We start from the raw sequence: 23,700 nt of genomic DNA, 5'->3' as shown, positions 1-23,700 counted from the left end.
TCATAATATTAAGTGAAAGAAATCAGACAAATTTAAATATAGAAAGGTATAGCTTACTAAAAATACATATAAAGAGGAAAATAAAAGATAATAGGAAACAGGCAGTAGACCTTTCGCAAATGGCAAGGGGACCAAGAGATGGAGGGAGAGGAGGGGAAGCTAAGGGCACCTAAAACAAATTTCAGACACGCTATGTACATGTATCAACAACCCACCACAAATGTGATTGCTATTCACTGCAGGCACACCTGGGCAACACTGCAAAACCCCAAGCCCCTTCCCAAGCAAAAGAGGCTTCTTTCTTCTGTCTTATATGCAGGCACAAGTCAAGAACCGCACCCTTAGAACAGGTTCTCACCGTGTTCTCAGCCACCATTGGCAGCACCTGGGACCTTGTTGGAATCCATACTCCAGGGCCTCACCGCAGACCCACTAAGAAACCTGGGTGGGGATTCTGACTCAGGATGAGGAAGCCTTATGGAAACATTAAGTTTTGAAGCTGAAAATGATAAATAAGACATTGTATCTGTCTGTATTTTATACCCTGGAAAGAGGACAAAGAGTCACACAGCTTCCCTTCAAGTTCTAATTCTCTTCTTCCTATTGACCTGTCCACCACTGGGCAGCCTTGTGGTAGATGGACGCAAGGACAGCCATGACTCCTCCCCTCTATGCAAGTCATGCTTCCTGTGAAGGGTTGGACTCGATTTACCTTCTGTGTTACTTGCTATGGCTGCTGTAACAAAGTGCCCCACACCAGGTGACTGGAAACAACAGAAGTTTATTGTCTCCCAGTTCTGAAGGCCAGAGTCAGAGGACAAGGTATCAGTAGGGCTGCGTTTCCCTTGAAGGTGCAGTTTCTGGTCTGTCTTCTGGCAGCTGGGTAGCAGATTCCAGCCTTTACGTGGCATACACCTATGTGCACATTTATATCCAATTTCTCCCTTTATAAGGACACCAGGCATATTGGGTTAGGGAGCCTCTGGCCCTACCAGGACCTCATCTTAACTAGTAACATCCATAGCAACCTTATTTCCAATGAAGAGCACAGTCTGAGGTCCTGGGGGTTAGGACGTTTAACAGCTGATTTTGGGGCACCAAATTCAACTCATAACTCCTCTCAATGAATCTGAGCTTCAAGCCCTTAGTTGGTTGTTTTTCCAGTTGTACTGAGGATTGAACTCAGGGAGCACTGAGCTACATTCCTAGCCCTTTTTATTTTTATTTCAAGACATGGTTTTAGAAGAGGAACAGAGGATAATTACATGGAGAACAGTGATGGAAGAGAAAGTGCTTAAACGCACAAAGCCCCCTCCTTGGTGGTGAGTCACGATCACAACCATGGTGATGATCGCCCACCGTACTGAGGCCCTACTGTGGCCCAGGCACTGTGCGTTTCCTCCTCACAACAGCCTTGAAGCAGGCCCTGTCCTCGTCTAACTTCACAGATCGGAGGCTGAGGCCCACCACACAGCCAAGGCCACACAGTGATTAAGTGGCAAAGCGGGCATGGGCACCCAGGGATTCTGGCTCCAGAACCTGTGCTGTCAGTCACGAGCCGCGCTGCCCTGTGCAGCTACAGACCAGCAAAATGGACATCCACACTGTCCCTCACACCACTGTGGAGCTTTAAACTTAGCAATTAGGCATGGCGTGTGCTGCAGTAAAGTCGACTCCAAGGGCCCAGGCATCAGGGTGGTGACTGTTCCCCCAAGGGACACCTCCAGGATGACCAAGTGGGCCGGGGTCTGCTGTCTCCTCCCCCTGTTGTTGCTGTACGAAATCCTTTATGGGGTCCCCCCCGCCCTGCCTTGGTGACGGCCTGGGAGCAGCCTCTCCCACAAGCAGCCACAGCCCTCTAAGGAGCCGCCTCAGGCGGGCAGGGAGCTGCTCAGACTTGATGGGGAAAACTCAGATGGCAGGAGGTCGGCCGGCAGGGCTGGGATGGGAAACGCCTGCAGCTGACGCCCTCATCCCTCAGCTTCATCCTGGTTGCCCGGTTCTGTAGCCCACTCCGTAGAGACAGAGGGGCTGTTTTTAACCTGGTGTCCAGTCCACGTCCTTCAAGGTGCAGGCAGAGGTGACCAGGTCTCGCCTCCAGGGAGTGAGAGGGGCTCATCTCTTTTCCCACAGCTGCTACACCACAGTCCTCCTTCCCCAGGAGGGGGGGCTCCCTGCTGCCCCATACTCTTCCTGTGAGAGCTTCCCACCAGGTCCATCTGAGCTCAGGTTCCTGGCCAGGCCGCAGTAACAGCCCTCCTCAGAGGCACCCAGAAGCTCAGAGTCTCAGCCGGGAAGAGGCCCAGGGCTTTGTCACCAGTCTGGTTTCTAACTTTGCTCCTTCCTTCCCTGGGCAACAAGGATGAGCCAACCTTGCTGGGCAGCAAGGTGCCAGGGGCATGGGGAATCACCTCCGCTGAATACCATCCCTTGGCCTTGAAGTGCCAGACTTTGGGTCTGTCTGTGACCATGACTCGGCACTCCAGCTCCTGCCTGTCCAGTTTTGTTCCCAGTGTGCACAGCAGGGCCAGCACTATGTGGGTTGCAGTGAGGTCACACACCCTGCTCCAAAGGCTCACAAGCCCTTTCTTCTTCTTAACCTGAACCTTTCGAGTAGCTCACGAGATGCCCGTTCCGGGGACACACAGGCTGCTGCCAGTGAGTTTTCACCTGTTTCCCTGCACTCTGCCTTGCACCAGCAGCCCCAGAGTTGGGGAGCTCAGGAGCCCAGTTCTGAGGAAGCTCGGTGGTCCCTCCGCCTCCCTCTTTGCTGCTCCAACATCCACTGTCATCAGCCCCGCTGTCTGGACTCCATTCAGAGTGGTCACATTATATTGTGATTTGTTCCCATAGCTTCCTCTTCCTAGCTCTGCTCCCTTGTAAGCTTGGACTCAGACGGGAAGTCGATTTCAGGCTCCATGTGCTGTGCTGGGGAGCCTAAGGCCAGCGCAGGGCCCAGGGAAGGGTGGGCAGTGTCTGCTGCTCCATGGACCCACACTGCTGCCTGGGAGGCTTCCTCTCCTTAGAGGTTTCCTTCCGCTCCCTCAGAGGAAAATAGAAAGTTGTGAAGAGTGTCTAAGTCCTTTCTTGTCTCTCCTGTGAGTGAATACAAGATGAATTCTATTTGAAATAAAAAACAGGCCAGAAATTCCAGTGTCGCACCAGCAGTGTCTCTGTGCAAGCACCCACCAGTCTGCGTCGTGCTGCACTTGGCACTGACACTGAGCCCTGAGAGAGTCCCTCCTGGTTCTGTGGGGCTCACCTCTGGGGCTCTCACCTGTGGGGCTGGCGGATTCTACACCTGCCAGGGACTCCGTGAAGCCAAGGTCCATGGGCTGTAAGGGTCTAGCGCAACTACAGATGGAAGGCAGTCTTGCTTTAGACCTGCTCTGGCCAGGACTACAGCCCTTCTGGCAGCTCCAGGAATAACACTAGTTAGAAGAATCCCAGTCTGAGAAAGGCAATGCTTGCTCTGTGCTCATTCTTCAAGTAGAACCTTTAAGAGTCCCAGTGCCAGTAGTTTCAGATCACAGCCTCCAAGGCAAGAATTTGTCCTCTCCAGGCTCACCCTTTTAAGGCTCGAATTTGAAAGGAACCCAGGCAAAACTCTCCCTGGCATTCTACCCTGTGTACTGCACTGAGAGGGGTGGGAGGGATCAAGACAAGGCACTGATATGACAAAGTTGTTCCTGTGTATTTCTGAAGTACTAAGGGAAGTGGAGAGAAGGTGACCTTTGCTCTGTTCCACCTGCGGGCCATGAGAGGAGATAGGGCAGCCAGCAGCTGATCCAAATGTTGCTGCCCTGACTGGTAACTGATGTCATCTGCATCTATCACAAGACTGCGGGAGCAGAGAGGGGTGGTCTCTCTGTGGTTTGGGGTAATAGGGGAAGAAGTGCCTAGCCAGAAAATAATCAGCCTTGAAAACTAGAGATCAAAAATGCCAGTCACAGCTGGGTGTGGTGGCACACACCTGTAATCCCAACACTTGGGAGGCTGAGACAAGAGGATTGCCATAAGTTCAAGGCCAGCCTAAACTACATAGGGAGACCCTGTCTCAAAAAACAAACAAAAATGCCAGCCCCAGGCAGCCTATCCTTGCCTCACTCACCATCACTATTCTTACTTGGTGGCTACTCTGTAAGGCAGATAAGACAAGGATAGGACGATTGGGGCTGGCACTTTTGGTCTGTAATTTTCAATGGTGATTATGCTCTAGCTAGGGGGAAATGCAGTAGATTTAAATTCACATGCTCAATGAGTAAAAGAGCAGAGAAAGGAGAAAAGGAAAGAAACATCAGCGCCCCAGGCCCTCGGTGATGACACTGGCCGAGCATTTGAACAGATTTGTGTCATTTAATAGGCACCATCCTAGGGCAGGTTTGTCTAACCTCTTTCCCTTCCTTCCCTACCTCATTCCCCATCTAGTCCCAGCCCTTCAAGTACTAGAGGAACCAGGAGTTGGTCCACCAGGAGCAGTTTGAGGGAGAGACAGAGACAAACACAGAGACAGACTAACAATAGAATATCAACAAGTGTATCAAGGGAGCGTTGGTGGTGTAGGGGGTGGGGGTGAGTGGGGCACAAGTCAGGAAAATACAGTGTCAGGGCTGGGCTATGGGGAACCTACACAAACGAATACAGTCTTGCCTTTGGGGGACTGTGAAGACTGAGGGAAAAGGGAATGACAGCCATGCAGGAGATTGTCCGGCCTCTATACTCAGAACTGTAGGCACGGGGAAGATGGGAAAATGGGAAAATTAGGCACAGTGGTACATGTAATCCAGAAGGCCGGAGGCTGAGCCAGGACGACCACAAGTTCAAGGCCAGCCCAGTCAACTTATCAAGACGTGGTCTCAAATAAAAACAAAACAGCCTGGGGATGTTGCTCAGGGCAAAGGCCCGAGGTTTAATCCACAGCATCACAAAAAATAGAAAATGCAAAAGGAAAATGGAGAGAGACGCACCCCCTGGGAAAGACAATCACATAGGGCCACGGCCCCTATCCAGTGCAGGCACCTCTACGCTAGGGGTGAAATCGGGTCTGGGCTCGGGCTCCACCCTATCAGCCAGCCCTCGGGGTATCAGGCAGGCAGGGAGAGCAGATGGGGGGACTCAGTCTCTAGGATGCTGCTAGCAACGAGTCTCTGGAGCCCCAACAAGGCCACAGGTGACATTCCGAGGGAGCCTCTAGACTCCCCGGTTCTTGGGGAAAGGAAAAAAGAGCAGAGCCACGCGGTGAGCCACACGCTAGAATGAGCGTCCCGTCCAGGCAGAGTACGAGGGTGGGCACGCTAGGCCGGGTCACCCTGACAGGAGCGGAGCTGGCCCTGCACGCTCCCACCTTCTCGGAGAGCGCCAGTCTGCCCCTCTCCTGGACCGGACCTCGCCCGTCCCGTGCATTACGAAGGGAAGCGCCTTCCCGGGCGGTGCTGGAAGGGGCCTCTGCCCAGCCCTTCCCCTCTGACCCACACTTCCTCACTGCGCACGCCTCGGAGAAAAGGGTACGGATTTCCTGGCCTGAAAGGCACTGTAAACTGTGCCCCACACGGTGGCCAAGCCCGTGTGGAAGGCCACCGCACAGCGACAGCCCCTGTGGCCGGGAGCCCTGTTTCCCGGCGCTGCCCCTTGATGAGGCCTCGGGTAGAGCCCGAACTCCTCACAGAAGACATAAGATGGCTGCGCAGGAGCGGACTGAGGTTCAGCCTCTGCTGCCCTCCGACGGCCAAGAGGAGGGAGACCAGTTACCGGCTAGATTCCTCGCAGGCCTGGAATGCAGCAGTTTCTGCCCCGGAGTGCTAGGGGCAGGGAGCCGTCAGACCCCTCTAGCAGGCTTAGCCTTCCTTGGGGTGGGGTGGGCCGGGCCCAGGGGAAGAGACAGCAGCACAGCGCGGGTGAAGCACATACAGGCGTCAGGCGGCGCTCACGGGCCCTGCGGCCGGGGTCCCCGACGCAGCGGCCAGGCCGCCCCACTAAGGACCACCGCAAAGGCTGTCGGGAAGGCCAGCGCCTGCGCAGAAGGCCACAGTGTCTGCGACACACGAGTATTCGCGGGGGGTTGTGGAGCCTTGGGAAGTAGTGAACCAAACTGGGGAGTGAAAGATCAGGCACTGCAGGTGCCAAGACCACCTAGTAGTCCTCGCTCCCATCCTCCTCTTCCACATAGTCCGTGGCCACATCTTCATAATCTTTTTCCAGAGCAGCCATGTTCTCTCGGGCCTCAGAGAAGTCTCCTTCCTCCATGCCCTCGCCCACATACCAGTGCACAAACGCCCGCTTGGCAAACATCAGGTCAAACTTGTAGTTGAGGCGACACCAGGCCTCAACAATGGCTGTGGTGTTGCTGAGCATGCAGACTGCCCGCTGCACTTGGGCTAGGTCACCCCCAGGCACCACGGTGGGGGGCTGGTAATTGATCCCAACCTAGGAAGAAACAGAGAGTAGTCTAAGCGGCAGGCTCAGTGTGTCCTGCAAGGGGTCTGCCCCGACACTGTAACCGGGGAACGGGCAGTCATTTGGCATTTGCCCACCTTTAAGAAACAAGTGGAGAGAGAAGACCACTACTGCAAAGAAGCAGACAAATCCAGAACGTGAGACGTTCAATGAGACAAGTCCAGTCCCTTCAAAGTCACTGCCCAGAAAAGGGGGTGGTGGTGCCTGGGTATAGAGGGGCACCTATAATCTCGGAACGCTGAGAGGCTGAGGCAGGAGGGTCACAAGTGTGAGGCCAGCCTGGGCAATGTAACAAGACTCTGTCTCAAAAGAAAAAATAGGGCCAGGGATTTAGCTCAGTGGTTTCGACGCCTGCTATGCAAGCGCAAAGACCCGAGTTCAATCCCCGGTACCAAAAAAAAAAAGAAAAAGGGCTAAACATAAAAAATAGAAGGCTCGGTGTGAGGGCTCTGGGTTAAATCCTTAGGGCTGTATAAGGGAGGGCAGGCTGGTCCTTCATTAGATCCTCTCTTTTAAAATGTATTATAAAAAGCATTATAGCAGCTGGGAAATTTTGTATACTAATGACATATTCTCATTTAGAGGAAGTACTGTTAATTTTGTTAGATATAACTAAATAGGTGGGTTTAACAGGTTCCCACCAGGCTGAACCACTGGTGGTACATACAGGACTGCCCCATCAGGCACTTTGTACCACCAATGGAACTGTCCCATGCCGCCTGATGTGGTTCAAGCTGGCAGAAGTATAACAGGTTCAAATGAGAGCCCCATCATGAGGTGTTAAACAGGTAAGCGAAGCATAAACAAAGGGAACAGATTTAGATGTGAAATTTCGGGCGTGGGTATGTGGGGTAAGCTGTACCAATCTCTGTACTTCCGTGGAGTTTAGAAAACGATGTTTAACAACATAAAATTCTCCAACTCTTCAGCTGGATCTAAACTTAACCTACTTAAATACTGGAGTATCCAGAAGACAGTATATTAAATGCATTTCCTATTCAGTACTCCCTCACCCCCTCATTAAAACATGGCCAATTTGCCATGATGGCCTCTGGGACAGCAAGCTTACCACTTCCTACCAGCAGCCTGCTCTCCTTTGGGCAGCTCCAGCTCTTCCTAAATGCAAGCAGGGCGCTCTCCCGGCTGGGTCCTGCCCCAAGGTTCTCATGCTGCGCTGCAGAACAGCTCTCCACCACTAGCAGGCGGCTGTCATCTTGATGACCAGGATCCCTGCCTCCCCCTCACTGTGGTCACGCCCACAGCAGGGTCACAGGGCAGGAAAGCTGCATGCTTTCTAATGGCATCGCTGCCACCTTTGTTCTTCCCAGTGTCCTGCCCCCCAGAGCAAAGCCCCTACACTGAAACTGGGTCTCATGCCCAGCAGCCTGGGAATGGGAGTGAGGCAGTGTGGGCACAAACAAATTCTTCTGCATGAGTGCAAAAGCGACTGCATTCACAGTGCAAACACAGAAGTCTCGGACCTGTTTCCCTCAGTCTGACGGGAGGCCTGTCTGGGCTTCCACAGCATTGCCATGCGAGGGGAGCCATACCACGTGGCTATGTCACCAGCACTCACGAGCGAGGCCAGTCCCCTCAACTTGACTGGCGCGCCTAGCAAATGCCTCCTTGCCAGGCCAAGTGACATGAAACTGACGCTTCTCCTTTCACAAGAGCAATCTTTCCAGGAGAACCCTCCCTGGCCTCCGGTCCAAAGGCCCGGCTTCCAGACCGCCTGGGATGGACCAAGCTAAAAGCAGCCTCTGAGACTGCAGTTTGCCCCGTTCTCCCCTTCCCCAGTACATCTGTCCGTCATGTCTGCAGCTCTGTAGGAATCTCCCTCCTCAGAGGCACGCAGGTCACAGGCTCAGGCCTCCCTCCATCCCCAACTTGCCTTGAAACCCGTGGGACACCAGTCCACAAACTGGATGCTATGTTTGGTCTTGATGGTGGCAATGGCGGCATTCACATCCTTGGCAGCCACATTTCCACGATAGAGCATGCAGCAGGCCATGTACTTGCCACGGCGAGGGTCACACTTGACCATCTGATTGGAGGGCTCAAAGCAGGCGTGGGTGATCTGTGGCACGGAGAGCTGCTCATGGTAGGCCTTCTCAGCTGAGACAATGGGTGAGTAGGTCACCAGCGGGAAGTGGATACGGGGATAGGGCACCAGATTGGTCTGGAAGTCTGCGAGGTCCACGTTGAGGGCGCCGTTAAAACGCAGGGAGGCGGTAATGGAGGACACAACCTGGCCGATGAGCCGGTTGAGGTTGCTGTATGTAGGCCGCTCGATGTCCAGGTGGCGGTTGCAGATATCAAAGGTGGCCTCATTGTCCATCATGAAGACACAGTCCGAGTGCTCCAGGGTGGAGCCGGTTGTCAGGATGGAGTTATAGGGCTCTACCACTGCTGTGGACACTCGGGGGGATGGGTAGATAGCAAACTCCAACTTGGACTTCCTGCTGTACTCCATAGACAGCTGCTCCATCAGCAGAGAGGTAAAGCCCGAGCCTGTGCCACCCCCAAAGCTATGGAAGATCAGGAAGCCCTGGAGTGCGCTGCACTGGTCTGTCTAGAGGAGGAGACCACACTGTTAAGGATGCAGATGACATGTGTCCCATCCCCAAAACTGTCCTCAGGGAACTCTTACCTAGAAAGTATCTGTTACCAACGACAATTGCACGAACTTCTGTTTATTGAACACTTAAGTGTGTACTTAAGTGTGTGTACTTACACATAGCGACAAATGGTTTGACAAGCATTACAGCTACATATCCAATCGACTTAGACAAATTTCCATCACCCTCAAAGTGCCCTCCTGTCCTCTGCTTCTCCTCGATAGAGGTGAGAGAAGAGTACCTAGCAGAGGCTCGGTGCTCCTGGGAGACAGCTGACCTAGGAAGGCAGTGCTGTGTCCAGTGGCAGGGGTGAGGCGGGCAGAGGAGGGTGGGGAAGGCACAGGACTCGCAGTCAGAGCTGGGCTTGCTCAGCCATGTTGCTCTGGCCTCTGCGTGCAGGAGTGGGACTGGGGACAGTGTCCTTGGATACACAGGAATCCCCAGGTCCCACCTTAGCCTGGAGCCCAGGAACCTGCAGGTTTTCCAGCTGCCCTAGCTAATCCTGATGTAGCTGTTCCTTGGTCTAGAAAAGCATCAGTCTCTAGCAGATATGGGAAATGACGGTCCAAGAAAGGTCTAACCCTAGGAGGTGCTTTGTTTTATTTGCAGTGGTGAGGAGGGGAACACAGAATCCCGTGCCAAGGGTTCTTCCTGGAACGTGTACAGCCCTCAGTCTACTGCTCAGCAGAGAGAAAGTCTACACAGTCCCCGAAGAGCAAGAGAACCAAAGCCCCAGCTCCCAGTGGCCTGACTCTCGGTGCCTTGGACAGGGGATGGGCAAAGAGGAAAGTGGTTAGGAGCTGAGCAGAGCCTCTCCCGGATGGAAAGATCTGTACAAATCTAAGAACAACAAGTGGAGCAGCTGCTAGAGACGGGTCACAGCTCAAAGAAGCCTAGGATCAAGCAGAGGGGGCAAGTAAGGTGGAACCAGCAGGACAAGAGCCCAAGTCCACAAATTCAGGACAGAGCAGCTTCTTCAGGCTCCAGCCCTAGATCCCCTCCCAGGATGTGACACAGAGCGCCCCCTAGGGGAAGCTGAGTGGACAACAGGACAGAGGAATGGAGTCAGGTACCAGCCTCAGGCTGTGGTTCCCCTTCCTGTACCAGGCCAGGGAGGGAGGCTAAGGATGCAGTGCCCTCCTGCAGGTGCCAGGGGGACCTGGTGCCACTCACCACTTTTCGGATTCGATCCATCACCAAATCGATGATTTCCTTCCCCACAGTGTAGTGGCCACGGGCATAGTTGTTAGCAGCATCTTCTGTGCCAGATACCAGCTGGTCAGGGTGGAAGAGCTTCCTATAAGCGCCAGTTCTTACCCCATCTTGAGGAAAAGAGGGGGCAAAGGTAAGAGAGGCTGGTCTCATTCCCCAAGGAACACAAGGCCCTAGAGCCTTTGTTGCTTTGTTTTTGTTTTTGGTATTAGGGATCGAACTCAGGACTTTGAGCTTGCCAGGCAGTGCTGTGCCCTCTCTTGTCACAACCTGTTGTTAAGCTCCCCTGAGTGTAACTGCACAGCAGAGTGATGGACACCTGGAGCTCCAGAGGCCACTTCCAAAGCCTGGTGTCACCTGGGCACCTTTACAGGCCTTTCTGCTGACCACGGCCACTTCATTTGCTTAGGAGGACTCAGAGTGTAGAGGAATCTCACTTCTGTTTAGGTTAAGAATGTAGGTTAAAGGAAAAAGCCCAGTCCTCTGTTTAACCTCTTGCACAGCATCTTCGGAAAGGTGGGGGAAGGGAACCGTCTCCACAAACGGAACCTGAGCAGCTCCAGAGGGAGAAGGAGGGAAGCAGAAAAGCCCAGGGAGCAAGCAGCAGTCAGGCTCACAGGGGCCCAGCCCCATCGGGTGGCCTCGGTTCTGTTAGGTGAGCAGGGAGCTGTCAGGATGTTCCCCGCTCCCGATCCCTCAGGCAAAGCTATCCTCAAGGGCCTGAGGGTTGGGCAAAGGAAGTTCAAAGTTTCTGCTTGTATGCTTCCACTCTAGTCTGGCTCTGACTCAAACATCTGGTATTTTCCCGGCAGAACTGTGCCTCCGATTGTCCTCCCAGCCTAGGAATTCCCAGGAGCCTCCTGAGGACAGCATCTAGGCAAGAGCAACAGACTCAGGCTCGGTGCTGTGCTTGGCCAGGGACCCCCTGCACCCGGGTGCTTTCCCCCAGGCAGAGCTTCTGGCCGACGTCGGGGTTGGCAGATGTGCGCTGCCCACTCACCTATGACTGTGGGCTCCAGGTCCACAAAGACAGCCCGGGGCACGTGCTTGCCAGCCTCTGTCCCAGTGAAAAAGGTGTTGAAGGAGTCATCTCTGTACCCCAGGCTCTTGCTGCTGAGCATGGTGCCATCGGGCTGGATGTGGTGCTCCAGGCAGTAGAGCTCCCAGCAGGCGTTGCCCATCTGCACCCCAGCCTGGCCCACGTGAATGGAGACGCACTCATGCTGGTGGGGGCAGACACAGGCTGTGAGCGGGGTCAGGGCTTGAAAGGCCTTGCCTGGCAGCAGCCTTATCCTCCTCCCTGAAGGCTGAAGCGGAGCAGTCCCTATGTGAAACCCAGAGACTGGCTCCTCTTCCCCAGGCCTCGGGGGCTCGTTCTGCACTGGAGAAACCTGCGCGGTCCGGGTCACCGCAGGTCCCTGTGCGCGGGAGCGTGCTGTCCCGGCTGTCCCGGCCAGGCGGGGACTGCGGTTCTGGGCGGGCGCCTCTCGGGTGGGTCCCAGGTCCCCTCCGGACCGCACCCCTGCATCCCGAGCTGGAGCGCAGCGCGAACCCTCAAACTCCGCGGGCACCCCAGCGCAGCTCACCCACTCCCCGGAGCGCCGGGCGCCCTCCTGCCCACAGCCCGCCCTCCCCACGTCCCGGCGCCCTCCCCGGCCGCAGCCCCCCTGGAGCCCGATGCCCCGGTCCCCCTGACCATGGCTGCGGCTCGGGCGAGGCTCTTCAGAGAAGCCGGCTGCACCGCAGGTCCCGGGCCGCGGGCTCGCTGGGGCTGGTTTATCCCGGCCGAGCCGGGCCGCGTCCCCGCGGGGCGCACACTGATTGGTCCCCGGCCGACCGCGCCCGGCGCTCAGCCCCAGCCCAGGCCCGCCCCGCTCCGCCTCTGCGGCCCTCAACGATCCCCGGCCCGGGGGTTGGGCGCTCATCCAGCCGGAGGGAGCGAAGCCTGCAGGGTCCGCCTTCTCCCGGCCAGGCCAGCTCGGGCCTTTCCTCCGCCGCCGGGCCGCGTGCCGGCTCGAGGGGACGGACCTTGTTCTGTCTTCGCCCGAGGACTTTACACCCTCAGCGCCGGGGACCTGCTTCGAAACGTGCGTCAACCTGGGAGGACGGAGCGGGCTCGCGCTCAGCAAGCTCTAGCGAGGAAAGACGCCGCGAGAACCCCAGGTGCTCCGCTCCCCAAGGGACAAATGCAGCCGGGGTGAGCGGAGAGGCGGCGGACAGGGGCGGGAAAGACGCTGCCGGAGCCGGCAGAAGAATTTCACCTCCTTTCACCCGGGCGGCAGCTCCGGTCCAGGAGACTCGGATCCTCAAGAGAGGAAGGAGTCCAGGCTGCCCAGCGAAGTGAAGGGGGCTTGGAGTCAGGGGAAGAGGGAAAAGCAGGCCGGGGGATCCCAGCCGCCAGGGGGCTCCGCTGAGGGTTTGTCCGCAGAGGTGCGATTACTTAGAGCAGCATTTCGGGCAGCGACCGGTGTTCCTCGTTTATTTTTCCAGGACCCCTGCCATACTGTTCCATGCTGAAGGGCAGACACACCCGCTCCCCCCTCGTCACCTGTTCCCAACCTGTCACTGGCGGTTTTCCTTCCGAATATCTGAGCATAAGGAACTAGGGCCTGCTTAGTTTGGGGGATGCTGGTGTTGGTTTTATCAAAGGATTGGCCCCTCACTCCGCAGTGATTGCCCTTGATATTTGTGCAGCCCGTTCCCGAGGAACTCAAGGCCTCTGTCCCCACATTGTAACATTACACTACTCTGGCATAAAGGATAAACCTGAGGCATTTGTAGGAAAATGGAGGCATCTTGAGACCAGAATGTTAAGTGAAATAAATCAGACGCACAAGTTTAAATATCTCATGGTTTCTCTTATAGAAGAAACCCAAAGAATAAATAAATGAAAGAGTAAAATAAAAATAGGAAACAAAGAATAATACTTTTAATATAGGAAGAAGACAAAGATATGGAGGGAAGGGAGGAGAAGGGGACATAAAAAGAATTAAGATGTGTTATGTACGTGTAGCAACTCTCCACGATGAATGCAACCACAAATATGCACTAAAAAAAAAAAAAAAGTACCAGCAGCTGAGTCCTGACCTCCAGGGGTTTTTATTTGACTAGCATTGAGCGAGAAGGTCCATAAATGTGTTTTTAAAGCTTTCGAGATATTTTATGTTGTGCAAACAAAGATGAGAATTATCTCAGCGTCTGTCAATAAAGGTCACTTAATTTAAAACATATTTTATGCAATTGCACCATAAAAGGAGCAAAGTCACTTTTAAATTGGAACAACAAAGAATTCTAGAGCCCTGAAAGCGAAGCCACTTGATTGCTGAGTTGCTCAGTGGCTTGATGGCGCCACCTGCAGGCCACAAAAACTGCAGGAGCCCTCATAGAAGCTCAGCATTCCTATGCGCTGCCCATGCTAGGACTTCAGCCTGTGGCTGCCCACTGAGACCAACGTAACTCAGACGCCTGTTTAAAAGTAGAAAATGTTCGCTTTTAGGGCCGAGGATTTAGCTCAGTTGTTCCGCCGCCTGCCTCGCAAGCGCAAGGACTGGAGTTCGATCCCGGTACTGAAAAGAAAAGAAAATGTTTGCTTTTAAACTTCCACTAACTTTTAGAAAGACTGAGGCAATTTTTCTCCTTATCTCAAATGCAATGAGTATTTTGTTCAACTGAGATGCTTGTCATAGTCTCCACCAGTCATGACGAGCAGAGCTTGTGTGTTGTCCCTTAACTCAGCTGTGACAGAACCATGTGTGGTTGTGTTTGAACTTTCTGCCCTCTCATGTCCCACCCAACCCTGAGCAGGAAGTCTTAACAGTGCCTTTATTCCACTTGTTGCTGGTTGGAAATGCAAAACAACATTGCAGACCAAGTAGAACATGGCACAAAACGAAATTATCTGCACATCCACTTGGCATTTGCAACAAAATCAGAAAACACAGTTACTCTAGGTTTTTCTATTTTATATATGGAAGATTGTAGACAAAACATCCCAATGTTGCAATTTCTTTCGAGAAATACACAAGATTAATATTTTTAATATAAGCATGTGAAATCACCTGAAACTGACCATTACATTTTTGAATGCTAATACAAAGTATGGGTCCTTCTAAGCAACACTAGGTTTTAGCTCAAAGCTTTTGGCCCTATTAACATGTAACTGCTGAGCAGGACTGTAAAATACATATAATTTTGGAAACTGATAGGCTTTCAAAATGTAAGTAAATAAATCTAAAATGTCCATGAAATCTTAATTTCAGAACAGCTGTATATTTCATAAGTAGTAGGTATCTATTATATCAGATATGGACAAGTGCTATGCAGAATATCGAATAGATTAAAGAGGATAGAAAGCGAGAGTGTAGTAATCGAGAGTTAATATTTTATGTAGGGTAGGCGTCTTAGCTCAGGCTGCCATAACAAAATAACGTAAGCTGAGTCACTCACATGACACATTTGTTTTTAAATCACAGTTCTGGAGGCTGGGACGTCTAAGTTCAAGGTGCCAGCAGATTCAGCGTCTGGGGAGGGCCAGCTCTGGTTCACAGATGGTAGCTTTTGCTATAACCCCACGTGACAGGAAGAAGCTTGCCCAGGACTCATAAGGACACTGATCCCATTTATGTGTGCTCCACTCTTATGACCTCATAAACCCAATTATTTCCAAAGGCCCCACCTCCTATCACTACCACATTATGGAGTAGGGCTTCCATCAATCAACTATGCTGATCTAATTTAGTTGGATGTTTCTTACTCACATTGACACAATCAGTTAACTATCACAGAAGGACGGGTGCTACATGATCTCCTTCATACAGAGGCTAAAAAGATGTAGAGAGAGAGAAGTAGGGAGAATAGTGGTCATCAGACGTTAGGAAGGGTAGGTAGAGGGAACTGGGGTTAGTGAGAGGGTGGATAATGAGAATCAGTTCAGTTAGGAGGAATAAGTTTTAGTGTTAGATAGGAGGAATAAGGTTCTAGCATTAGATAGGAGAAATATTCTAGCATAGTAGGGTGTTGTGGCATAAATATGAACAGTCCTCCAAAGACTCAGGTATGAGGATTTAATCCCCAGTGCAGCAATGTTCAGAGGTGGAGTATAGAGGTGACTGGATTGTGAGGGTGCTAACTTCATAGATGGGTTAACCTGCTAGTGAGTTAACTGATGAATGAGCTATTAGGAGGTAGAGCCTACCTGGAGGAAGTAGGTCACGGCAGCATACCTTTGAAGGTATATCTTTTCTCAGGCTATTTTCCTCCCTCTGCTTCCTGGCAGCCATGAAGTGAGCAGCTTTTCTCTGCCATGCCTTTCTCCCACAATGTTTCTGCCTTAGAACCAACTGAATATGGACTGAAACCTCTGAAACTGTGAGCCAAAATACACCTCTCCTTTTTTTGTTGTATATGTTAGGTTATTTTTCCCCCCAGCAATAGAAAGGTGACTAATACATAAGGTAACTTAATTTACAACAATTTATTATATATTTCAAAATCACTCAGAGGAGTTTGAGTTTGAAGTTTCTCAACACAAAGAAATGATAAATATGTGAGGAGTGGAAAATGCTAATTACCCTGATCTTATCATTTACACACCATATACATGTATCAAATTATTGTACTCTACTTCCAAAATATGTACAATTATTATATGTAAGTTAAAAATAACACTGTTTTTGTCATTTTTGAGACAGGGCCTTGATATTTTTGAGACAGGGCCTTTGAGACAGTTCCAAACTGGCCTGGAACTTGTGGTGATCATCCTGCCTCAGCCTCCTGAATGGTAGGATTACAGCATGTGCCACTACAGCTGGCTCAAAAAATAACACATTTTTGAGAGAGAGAGAGAGAGAGAGAGAGAGAGAGAGAGAGAGAAGGGGAGAGAGAGAAAGAGAGAGAAAATGAATGACCAGGTGTACAATATATAATCCTTGATTGAATCCTTGACCAAAAATAAAATTAAAGACATTGGATCAATTCAGAAAATGTGAACATGCAGTATATTTTAGATAACAGTTTTGCATTTATGTTAAATTTCTTTTTAACTTTAAACCATAGGTTTAATGAACATAAAGAGTTGGGTGAGGATGCAGTCAGCACTTGAGGTAGTTCACACACATGACAGTGGGAGTTGGAAAATTACCCCTTGAGCCTCTGTTCAGTCCAAGTTTACTGAGCAACCATAAAATATTAGAAAGCGATACCAGGATCCAGGTAAGGAGCAGCTCAGGATCCACCAAGTGTGGAACAGCTGGCGATGGCTTTTAAAACAGACATGACTGTCACATTCACACCTCGAGGAGCTAGGCAGATCCTGGAGCCTGAAGATTATCACAAATTTCTCACTACAAAAAAAAAGTGCATTGAATCCATGTAGAAAGAACCAGTTATACCCTAGGCTGTCCACTAAGGTAATAAGAGTATGTGGAGATGAACGACTACCTGGTAGGGGTCCCTTCGGTCAGGGATGATGCTGGCTTGAGGGGATCCTACAGTGAGGGAGTTGGGGAAATAAGAGCCACATCCTCTCTCTTCTACCCTCCTCTATCTCCTCCTAGTGCCCCCATTGGTCACACCCAACAGAAAGCCAAGAAAGCAAGGGACTCGTGGAATAATCCGAACGGTTCAGCTGCCCAACATTAAGCAGGGTGAAAGAGGACTTGGCTTAGACTCAACAAGGCAAATGGCCAAAAGGGGTTGTTGGAAGGGTGGAGGAAATACCTTTAGGAAGGAGGACTTGGGCAAGGTGCCATTCAGTGTTAAAGTAATGAAATGAAGCTTTGAAAGGAACTCAGGGTGGAAAGGGGGACTTAATCAATTTGAAGTTATGTTAATGGAGGGACAGGATCTTGAATGATGATAATTATTAATAGGTTTAATTTCAGTTCCTAAGAGGGTAAAGAGAAGCAAATGCAAGGAAGAGAAGAGGAATCATTCCAGCACCACCACCACCCCTTCTCTTGGGACTAGAAGTTGCTCCACCTCCTCTACCCTGTGGAGAGGACAGGCAGAGTGAAGGGAGAGACGGTGAGATATACAGCACCCCACCTGAGTTAACTTCTGGGGGAAGGCAAATCTGCAGAGAAGGAAGGAGACAGGACCTGGGGAAGAGAGGGCCTAGAGGAAAGTGGCCTTGATCTGGCTGCAGGAGAACAGAAATAATGTGTGGAAGTAACTTAGCCCTACCAGGCACAAAGGTACCACGAGATAGGAGTTGACTGTGGCGACTTGTGCTTTCTTTCTACACACACACGCGCGCGCGCACACACACACACACACACACACACCATGCTTTGTGCACAGCAGCAGATTCTACTGTAGATGTCTGAATTCAGCTGCAGGACCCCTCACTCCCTCACTGTGCACTGTGTTAGAAAATCTTCCCTGGGAAGCCCCTGCTGTCTTCCTGATAATCCCTTGCTAGGCAGGGAGCCACCTCTTGCGAAAGGCTGTGGGGTGGATACTCCAGCTGCCGCGCCTCCCTCCCTTCTCCTTGCAAGCATGGTCATTCTGGAATTGTCCCTTGTCATCCTGGGGCCTCAGAGGAGTGGGCTTGACAAATTGGGCACAAGACCTGTGGAAAGTTTTCACCTTGTGGATTTTTGAATTCTACCTCAAGCCTTGACTGAAAGCAGCTCCCGAGAGGCCTGGGGTCAGGAGACCTGTGGATCAGGCTCTAGCTTTAATTTTACTGACCCTATTTGGGGACAAGCCCTCTGAGAAGCCCTGCTCCGTCCCAGTGCCACTCACTCCTACTCACTCACTCTTAGGGAGGGGAGAAGCAGGCAGGGTGCTCTCTTCTCTGGGGCTCTTCTCTGCCCACCTACCCCGCAATGCTCTGAGGACCAAGTGCATGGAGCAGTCTGCCCCAGACCCAGTGGAGGCAGGGACATTCAGCTCCCAGCTCTGGTTCTCCCTTCCTGCCCTGTGGGTGCAGACTCCTCGTACAGTACATGACCTAGGTGAGGTATGTGGGACTTTCCCTCTGGGCTCTCCCTGAGCTGGGCAGGGGAAGGCAGTGAGGTGGCTGTCACACCGGCCTTCCAAAGTGCACATGTCTCTTTCAGGCAGCTGAGAGCTCACTTGCACCCTGCCTCTGAGGAGCATGGAGGACACGGCAGAGATGTGGCCCAGAAGCCTTGAACTAGCCTAAAAATGTGAGTGAAGGGCCCTGAGGGAGGCCCTAGTTGCACAGAGGGGAAAGGGGTGGGTCCTTGGCTGAGCTCAGCATGGTGGGGTGCCTGTCGGCAGGGTCTTTATCCAATAAAATATGACTTACAGCTCACTTAACACATACACCAGCAGAAACATGTTAATTTGTTTTTGTGAGGTTTGTGGTGGCCTCTTTGAATTTACAAATTGGTCCTGGGTTTTTTTCTTATCAGGTCAAAAGTCTTGAAATTCCAGTTGCAAACACCAAAGGCCTTTGGTTTCCTGGGCCTTGAAGAGATAGAATGGTGATACTGGGATGGGAATGTAGCTCAGTCCTAAAGTGCTAGCCTAGCATGCATGAAGTCCTGGGTTCAATCCCAAGTAACACACACACACACACACACACAATACTGTTTGTGAAAATAATTATGCATGTGTTTAACCATTTATGAACTACAGTCAGCCTGTTAACACACCTGAATGGTTCATTCATATTTAAAGAGCCCATTAATCTCATTGTTTTATACAAGAGGTTAGATGCCCTGTCCAAGGTCACAGAACTAAGGAACATGGTTGGGATTTGAACCCAGTGCACTCTAGTGGAATCACCCTCAGCCACTATGCTATGGTGCCTGGATACTAGGCCAGCACTTAGCAAGATTTGCCAAAAAGAATTACATTTTAGTAAAAAGTACTTCCTAATTACTGTCATTTCTTTGTTTCTGCCTGCTTTCATCACTGGTTAAATGGTAACCACTTGGCCATAGTGTTCAGGGACAAAAGCTGACAAGTTCCAGCAGTGTCTGCCCCACGGTGTACAGCAGGCCTGCCAGGGGTGACTGTGGCACCTTAGGCCAGGTCTTCTGCTCCTTCAGTTCCCACCACACCCTGAGTCTAGTGTGCATCCTCGAAGATACATGCTTTCTGCAGGAGAAGGAATTAAATCAAATATCTCACATATGTTATAAATCAGCAGTAGAGTGAGTTCCCTGACCCAATGTCACATTCAGAAGTTAAAGAAATATGATTGCTGATACTAAAGGATTGGAGCAGAGAGACTGAAATGAAATGGGTTTTAAGGCAGGGGTGCAGTGCTGGGCAGGAATGAAAAGTGAAAAAAGAAAATCTTTGTCAGCCATGAGAGGTCCAATTCCCAATCCCAATAGCTATTTCAGGAATGTACCCTTCACTCTGCCATGTTGCCCCGTCCTTTTTTTTTTTTTTTTCTGGAATTGGGATTAAATCCAGGACCTCTGCACTGAGACATTTACCATGCTGAGGGTTTTTTGATTTGTTTTGTTTTTTTCAGACAAGGTATCACTAAGTTGCTAAATTGCCCAGGCTGGGCTGGAACTTGAGATCCTCCTGCCTCAGCCTCTGAGAGTGCTGGGATTACAGGTGTGTGCTACCATGCCCAGCCCATTTCTTTTTCTTTTTTTTTTTTTACCTTAAATTCTTTTATTGGTACATTTTAGGTATAAAATACGTTTACATTTATCATTGGGTGCTTGTACCTGTACATGATGTATCTTGGTTTTTATTTTTTCCCCATTACCTGTGTGCCCTTCACCCCTCCACCCTTCCCTATTTACAAAGACTTTGTTTCCATTTTTTTCCTTTTCTCATAATTTTTCCTTTCCCTTCTTTTCTTTCCCCTTCCCCTCCCACCATCCCTACCCCTTTGAACCTTTCCCTATTTCAAATTATCAATTATTCATTTTAATCATTTTAATCCTTATTTACACTTTCAGTTTCTCACACTAGAGAAACTACTTGGTATTTACACGTGTCCTATTTATTTCACTCAAGAGTATGGCCTCAATATACATCCATTTAGCTATAAATGTCTCTAGTTTCTCGCTCTTTATGGCTGAGTAGTACTCCATTTTATAAAAACATCCACATATTCTTTATCCAGTTTCCAGTTGATGGGAACTTGGGCTGCTTCAAAGCTTTAGCTATTACAAACTGTGCCGCAATAAACATGGGTGAACATATATCGCTGTGGTATGATTCTTTGGGAAGATCCCCAGCAGGGGAATAGCTGGGTCAAATGGGACCTCTAGTCCTAGTTCTTTGAGGTGTCTCCACACTGATTTCCACAGTGGTTGCACCAGTCTGCACTCCCACCAACAATGGAGAAGGGTTCCTTTCTCCCCTCAGCCCCACCAAAATTTTGTTATTGGTTGATTTCTTGATAGCAGCCATTCTTTCTGGGATGAGGTGGAATCTGTGTTGTTTTCACCTGCATCTCTCGAATGACCAGTGACGTTGAACATTCTTTCATATATTTACTTGCTGCTTTTACTTCTTTGTCTGAGAAATGTTTGTTCATTTCAGATGCCCATTTTTGAATTGGGCCTTTGAATTTGGGGGGGGGGTCTGATTTTTTTTCAATTCTTTATATATTCTAAATAGTAGACCTTTGTCTGAGGTACAGCTGCTAAAATTTTTTTCCCACATTGTAGTTTGTCTCTTAGCTCTGTTGGTGGTTTTTTTTTGCAGTGCAGAAGCTTTTTAATAAGATGAGATCCCAGTTATTGATTCTTTGTGTTAGTTCCTGTGCTACTGAGGTTTTGTTCATAAAGTCTTTTCCTATGCCAATGTCTTCAAGAGTTCTACCTAATTTATCTTCCAGCAAATTTAGTGTTTCTGTCTTAATATTTAGATCTTTAATCCACTTTGATCTTAGTTTAGTGCATGGTAATAGGTATGGATCTAGTTTTAATCTTTGGCAGGTTGAAATCCAGTTTTTCCAAAACCATTTATTAAATAGGCTATCTTTCCTGAAATGAGGGTGGTTGGCTCCTTTGTCAAAGATGAGGTGGCTGAGTATGTCTGAACTTGTTTCTACATCTTCTAATCTATTCCACTGATCCTTGGGTCTGTTTCTTTGCCAGTACCATGCTGTTTTATCACAGTATCTTTGTAGTATAGTTTCAAGTTGGGGATTATGATACCCCCAGCCATGTCTCTGTTGCCTAGAATTGCTTTTGCTATTCTAGGTCTCTTCTGGTTCCAAATGAAGTTTTTGGATTGTTTTCTCTAGTTCTGTGAAGTATATTGTTGGGATTTCAATTGGCATTGCATTAAATCTATATAGTAGTTTTGGAAGTATGGCCATTTTCACTATATTGGTTCTTCCTACCCGGGAACAAGGGATGTCTTTCCATTTTCTTATATCCTCCTCGATCTCCTTTTTTAGAGTGCTGTAGTTTTCAGTGTAGAGGTCTTTTGCTTCCTTTGTTAGATTCCTAGATATTTCACTTTTTGAGGTGAAATTTCCTTATAAAAGGAATTGTTTCCCTAATTTCTCTCTCAGTAGTCTGCTATTTGTGTATAAGAAGGCTATTGTTTTTTGAGTGTTGACCTTATATCCAGGTACTCTACTGAATCTGTCAATTAAGTCTAGAAGTCTTTTGGCAGAGTTTTCTGGGTCTTCTATGTAAAGTATCATATCATCAGCACATAATGACATTTTAACTTCTACCTTTCCTATCTTTATTCCTTTTATTTCTTGCTCTTTTCTAATTTCTGTGGCTAATGTTTCCAGAACTATATTGAACAGAAGTGATGATAGTGGGCATCCTTGTCTTGTTCCTGATTTTAGTGTGAAAGTTTTCAGTTTTTGACCATTTAGTATGATGTTGGCTGTTGGTTTTTCATAGATAGCCTTAACCAGGTTGAGATAAAGACCTTCTATTCCAATTTTCTGTAGGGTTTTTATCATGAATGGGTGTTGGATTTTGTCAAATGCCTTTTCTGCATCTATTGAGATGATCATATGTCCTTGACTCTGTTAATATAGTCTATTACATTTATTGATTTATAGATGTTGAACCATCCTTGCATCCCTGGGATAAATCTGACTTGGTCATGGTGTATGATCTTCTTGATGATTCTCTGTATTCTGTTTGCCGGTATTTTGTTGAGGATTTTTGTATCTATATTCATTAGGGAGATTGGCCCGTAGTTCTCTTTTTGGGTTGGGTCTTTCCCTGGTATTGGAATCAAAGTAGCACTTTCTTCCAGGAATGAATTTGGGAGCCTTGCTTCCCTTTCATTTCCTTGATGAGTTTAAAGAGTAATGGCAATAGTTCTTCTTTAAATGTCTTATAGAATTCAGCAGTGAAACCATCAGGACCTGGGCTTTTCTTTGTTGGTAAATTTTTTATTACATTTTCAATTTCACTCATTGTAATTGGGGCGTTTAGAATTTCTATATCTTCTTCATTTAACTTTGGCAATTCATATGTACCTAGGAATCTGTCCATTTCTTCTGTGTTTTCCATTTTATTAGAGTACAGGTTCTGAAAGTAGGTATTGATGATCCTCTGGATTTCTGCTGGGTCAGCTGTGACTTCACCCTTTTTGTTCTTAATTGCATGGATTTGAGCCTTTTCTTTCCTTTTTTTGATAAGATTGGCTAAAGGTTTATTGATTTTATTTATTCTTTCAAAAAACCAACTCTTTGATTCATTAGTTTTTTGTATCCTTCTCTTAGTCTCCATTTCATTGATTTCTGCTCTGATCTTTATAATTTCCTCTCTTGTATGAGCTTTGGCTTTGTTATGCTCTTCTTTTTCTAGGAGCTGGAGGTTCTGCATTAGGTTATTTATCTGAATTCTCTCTGTTTTCCTAATATGGGCATTCATTGCTATAAATTCCTGCTTAGAACTGCTTTCATTGTGTCCCATAGATTCCTGTATGTTGTACTGGCATATAATTTACTTGTAGAAACTGTCTAATTTCTTCTTTAATTTCCTCTGTGACCCATTGGTTGTTCAGGAGGGTGTTATTCAATTTCCATGTGCTTGTGGGAGTTTTGTGGTTTCTTACATTATTGATCTCCAATTTTATTGCACTATGGTCTAATAATATACAGGGGGTAGCTTCAATTCTTTTACATTTACTTAGACATGTCCTATGAGCTAGCATGTGGTCTATTTTTGAGAATGACCAGTGTGCAGCTGAAAAGAATGTGTATTCTGATTTTGTGGGGTGGAACACTCTATAAGCATCTATTAAGTCCATTTGTTTGATAGCTTGGTTCAGTTCTAGAATTTTGTTGTTAATTTTTTGTCTAGATGATCTGTCTACTTGTGATAGTGGGGTATTGAGGTCCCCCACTGCAATTGTATTAGTGCTTATTTGGTTTTTCATGTCCATTAATTTTTTTTTTGTATAGTTGGGGGCATTCGTATTTGGTGCATATACATTTAGGATTGTCATCTCTTCAGACTCTTGGATTGTTCCCTTCACGTGGTTG

The 23,700-nt window shown here is 49.0% G+C and overlaps 1 protein-coding gene and 1 long non-coding RNA gene across 2 annotated transcripts; one reads left to right on the top strand and one right to left on the bottom strand.

The window, feature by feature from the left end:
- Positions 1-5,536: 5,536 nt before the first annotated feature.
- LOC147823173 (tubulin alpha-2/alpha-4 chain-like) lies at positions 5,537-11,861 on the bottom strand. The gene is made up of 4 exons (XM_087193875.1): positions 11,284-11,861; positions 10,245-10,393; positions 8,345-9,025; positions 5,537-6,423 (listed from the first exon to the last, which is right to left on the bottom strand). The coding sequence occupies exons 1-4, from the start codon at positions 11,462-11,464 to the stop codon at positions 6,130-6,132; spliced, it is 1,305 nt and encodes a 434-aa protein (XP_087050001.1). The 5' UTR covers positions 11,465-11,861; the 3' UTR covers positions 5,537-6,129.
- A 3,133-nt stretch (positions 11,862-14,994) lies between these two features.
- LOC110345347 (uncharacterized) lies at positions 14,995-18,430 on the top strand. Its single transcript, XR_002388636.2, has 4 exons — positions 14,995-15,162; positions 15,559-15,650; positions 17,165-17,306; positions 18,347-18,430. It is a non-coding gene; the product is annotated as an uncharacterized LOC110345347 (long non-coding RNA).
- Positions 18,431-23,700: the final 5,270 nt, after the last annotated feature.

This window comes from Heterocephalus glaber, unplaced genomic scaffold (assembly GCF_053883595.1).
Source record: "Heterocephalus glaber isolate CG9 unplaced genomic scaffold, H.glaber_assembly_v1.0 deba00001600, whole genome shotgun sequence".
Classification (NCBI taxonomy): Eukaryota; Metazoa; Chordata; class Mammalia; order Rodentia; family Bathyergidae; genus Heterocephalus; species Heterocephalus glaber.
The sequence above is the reverse complement of the archived record's forward strand: the minus strand, read 5'-3'. Positions and strand labels throughout refer to the sequence as shown.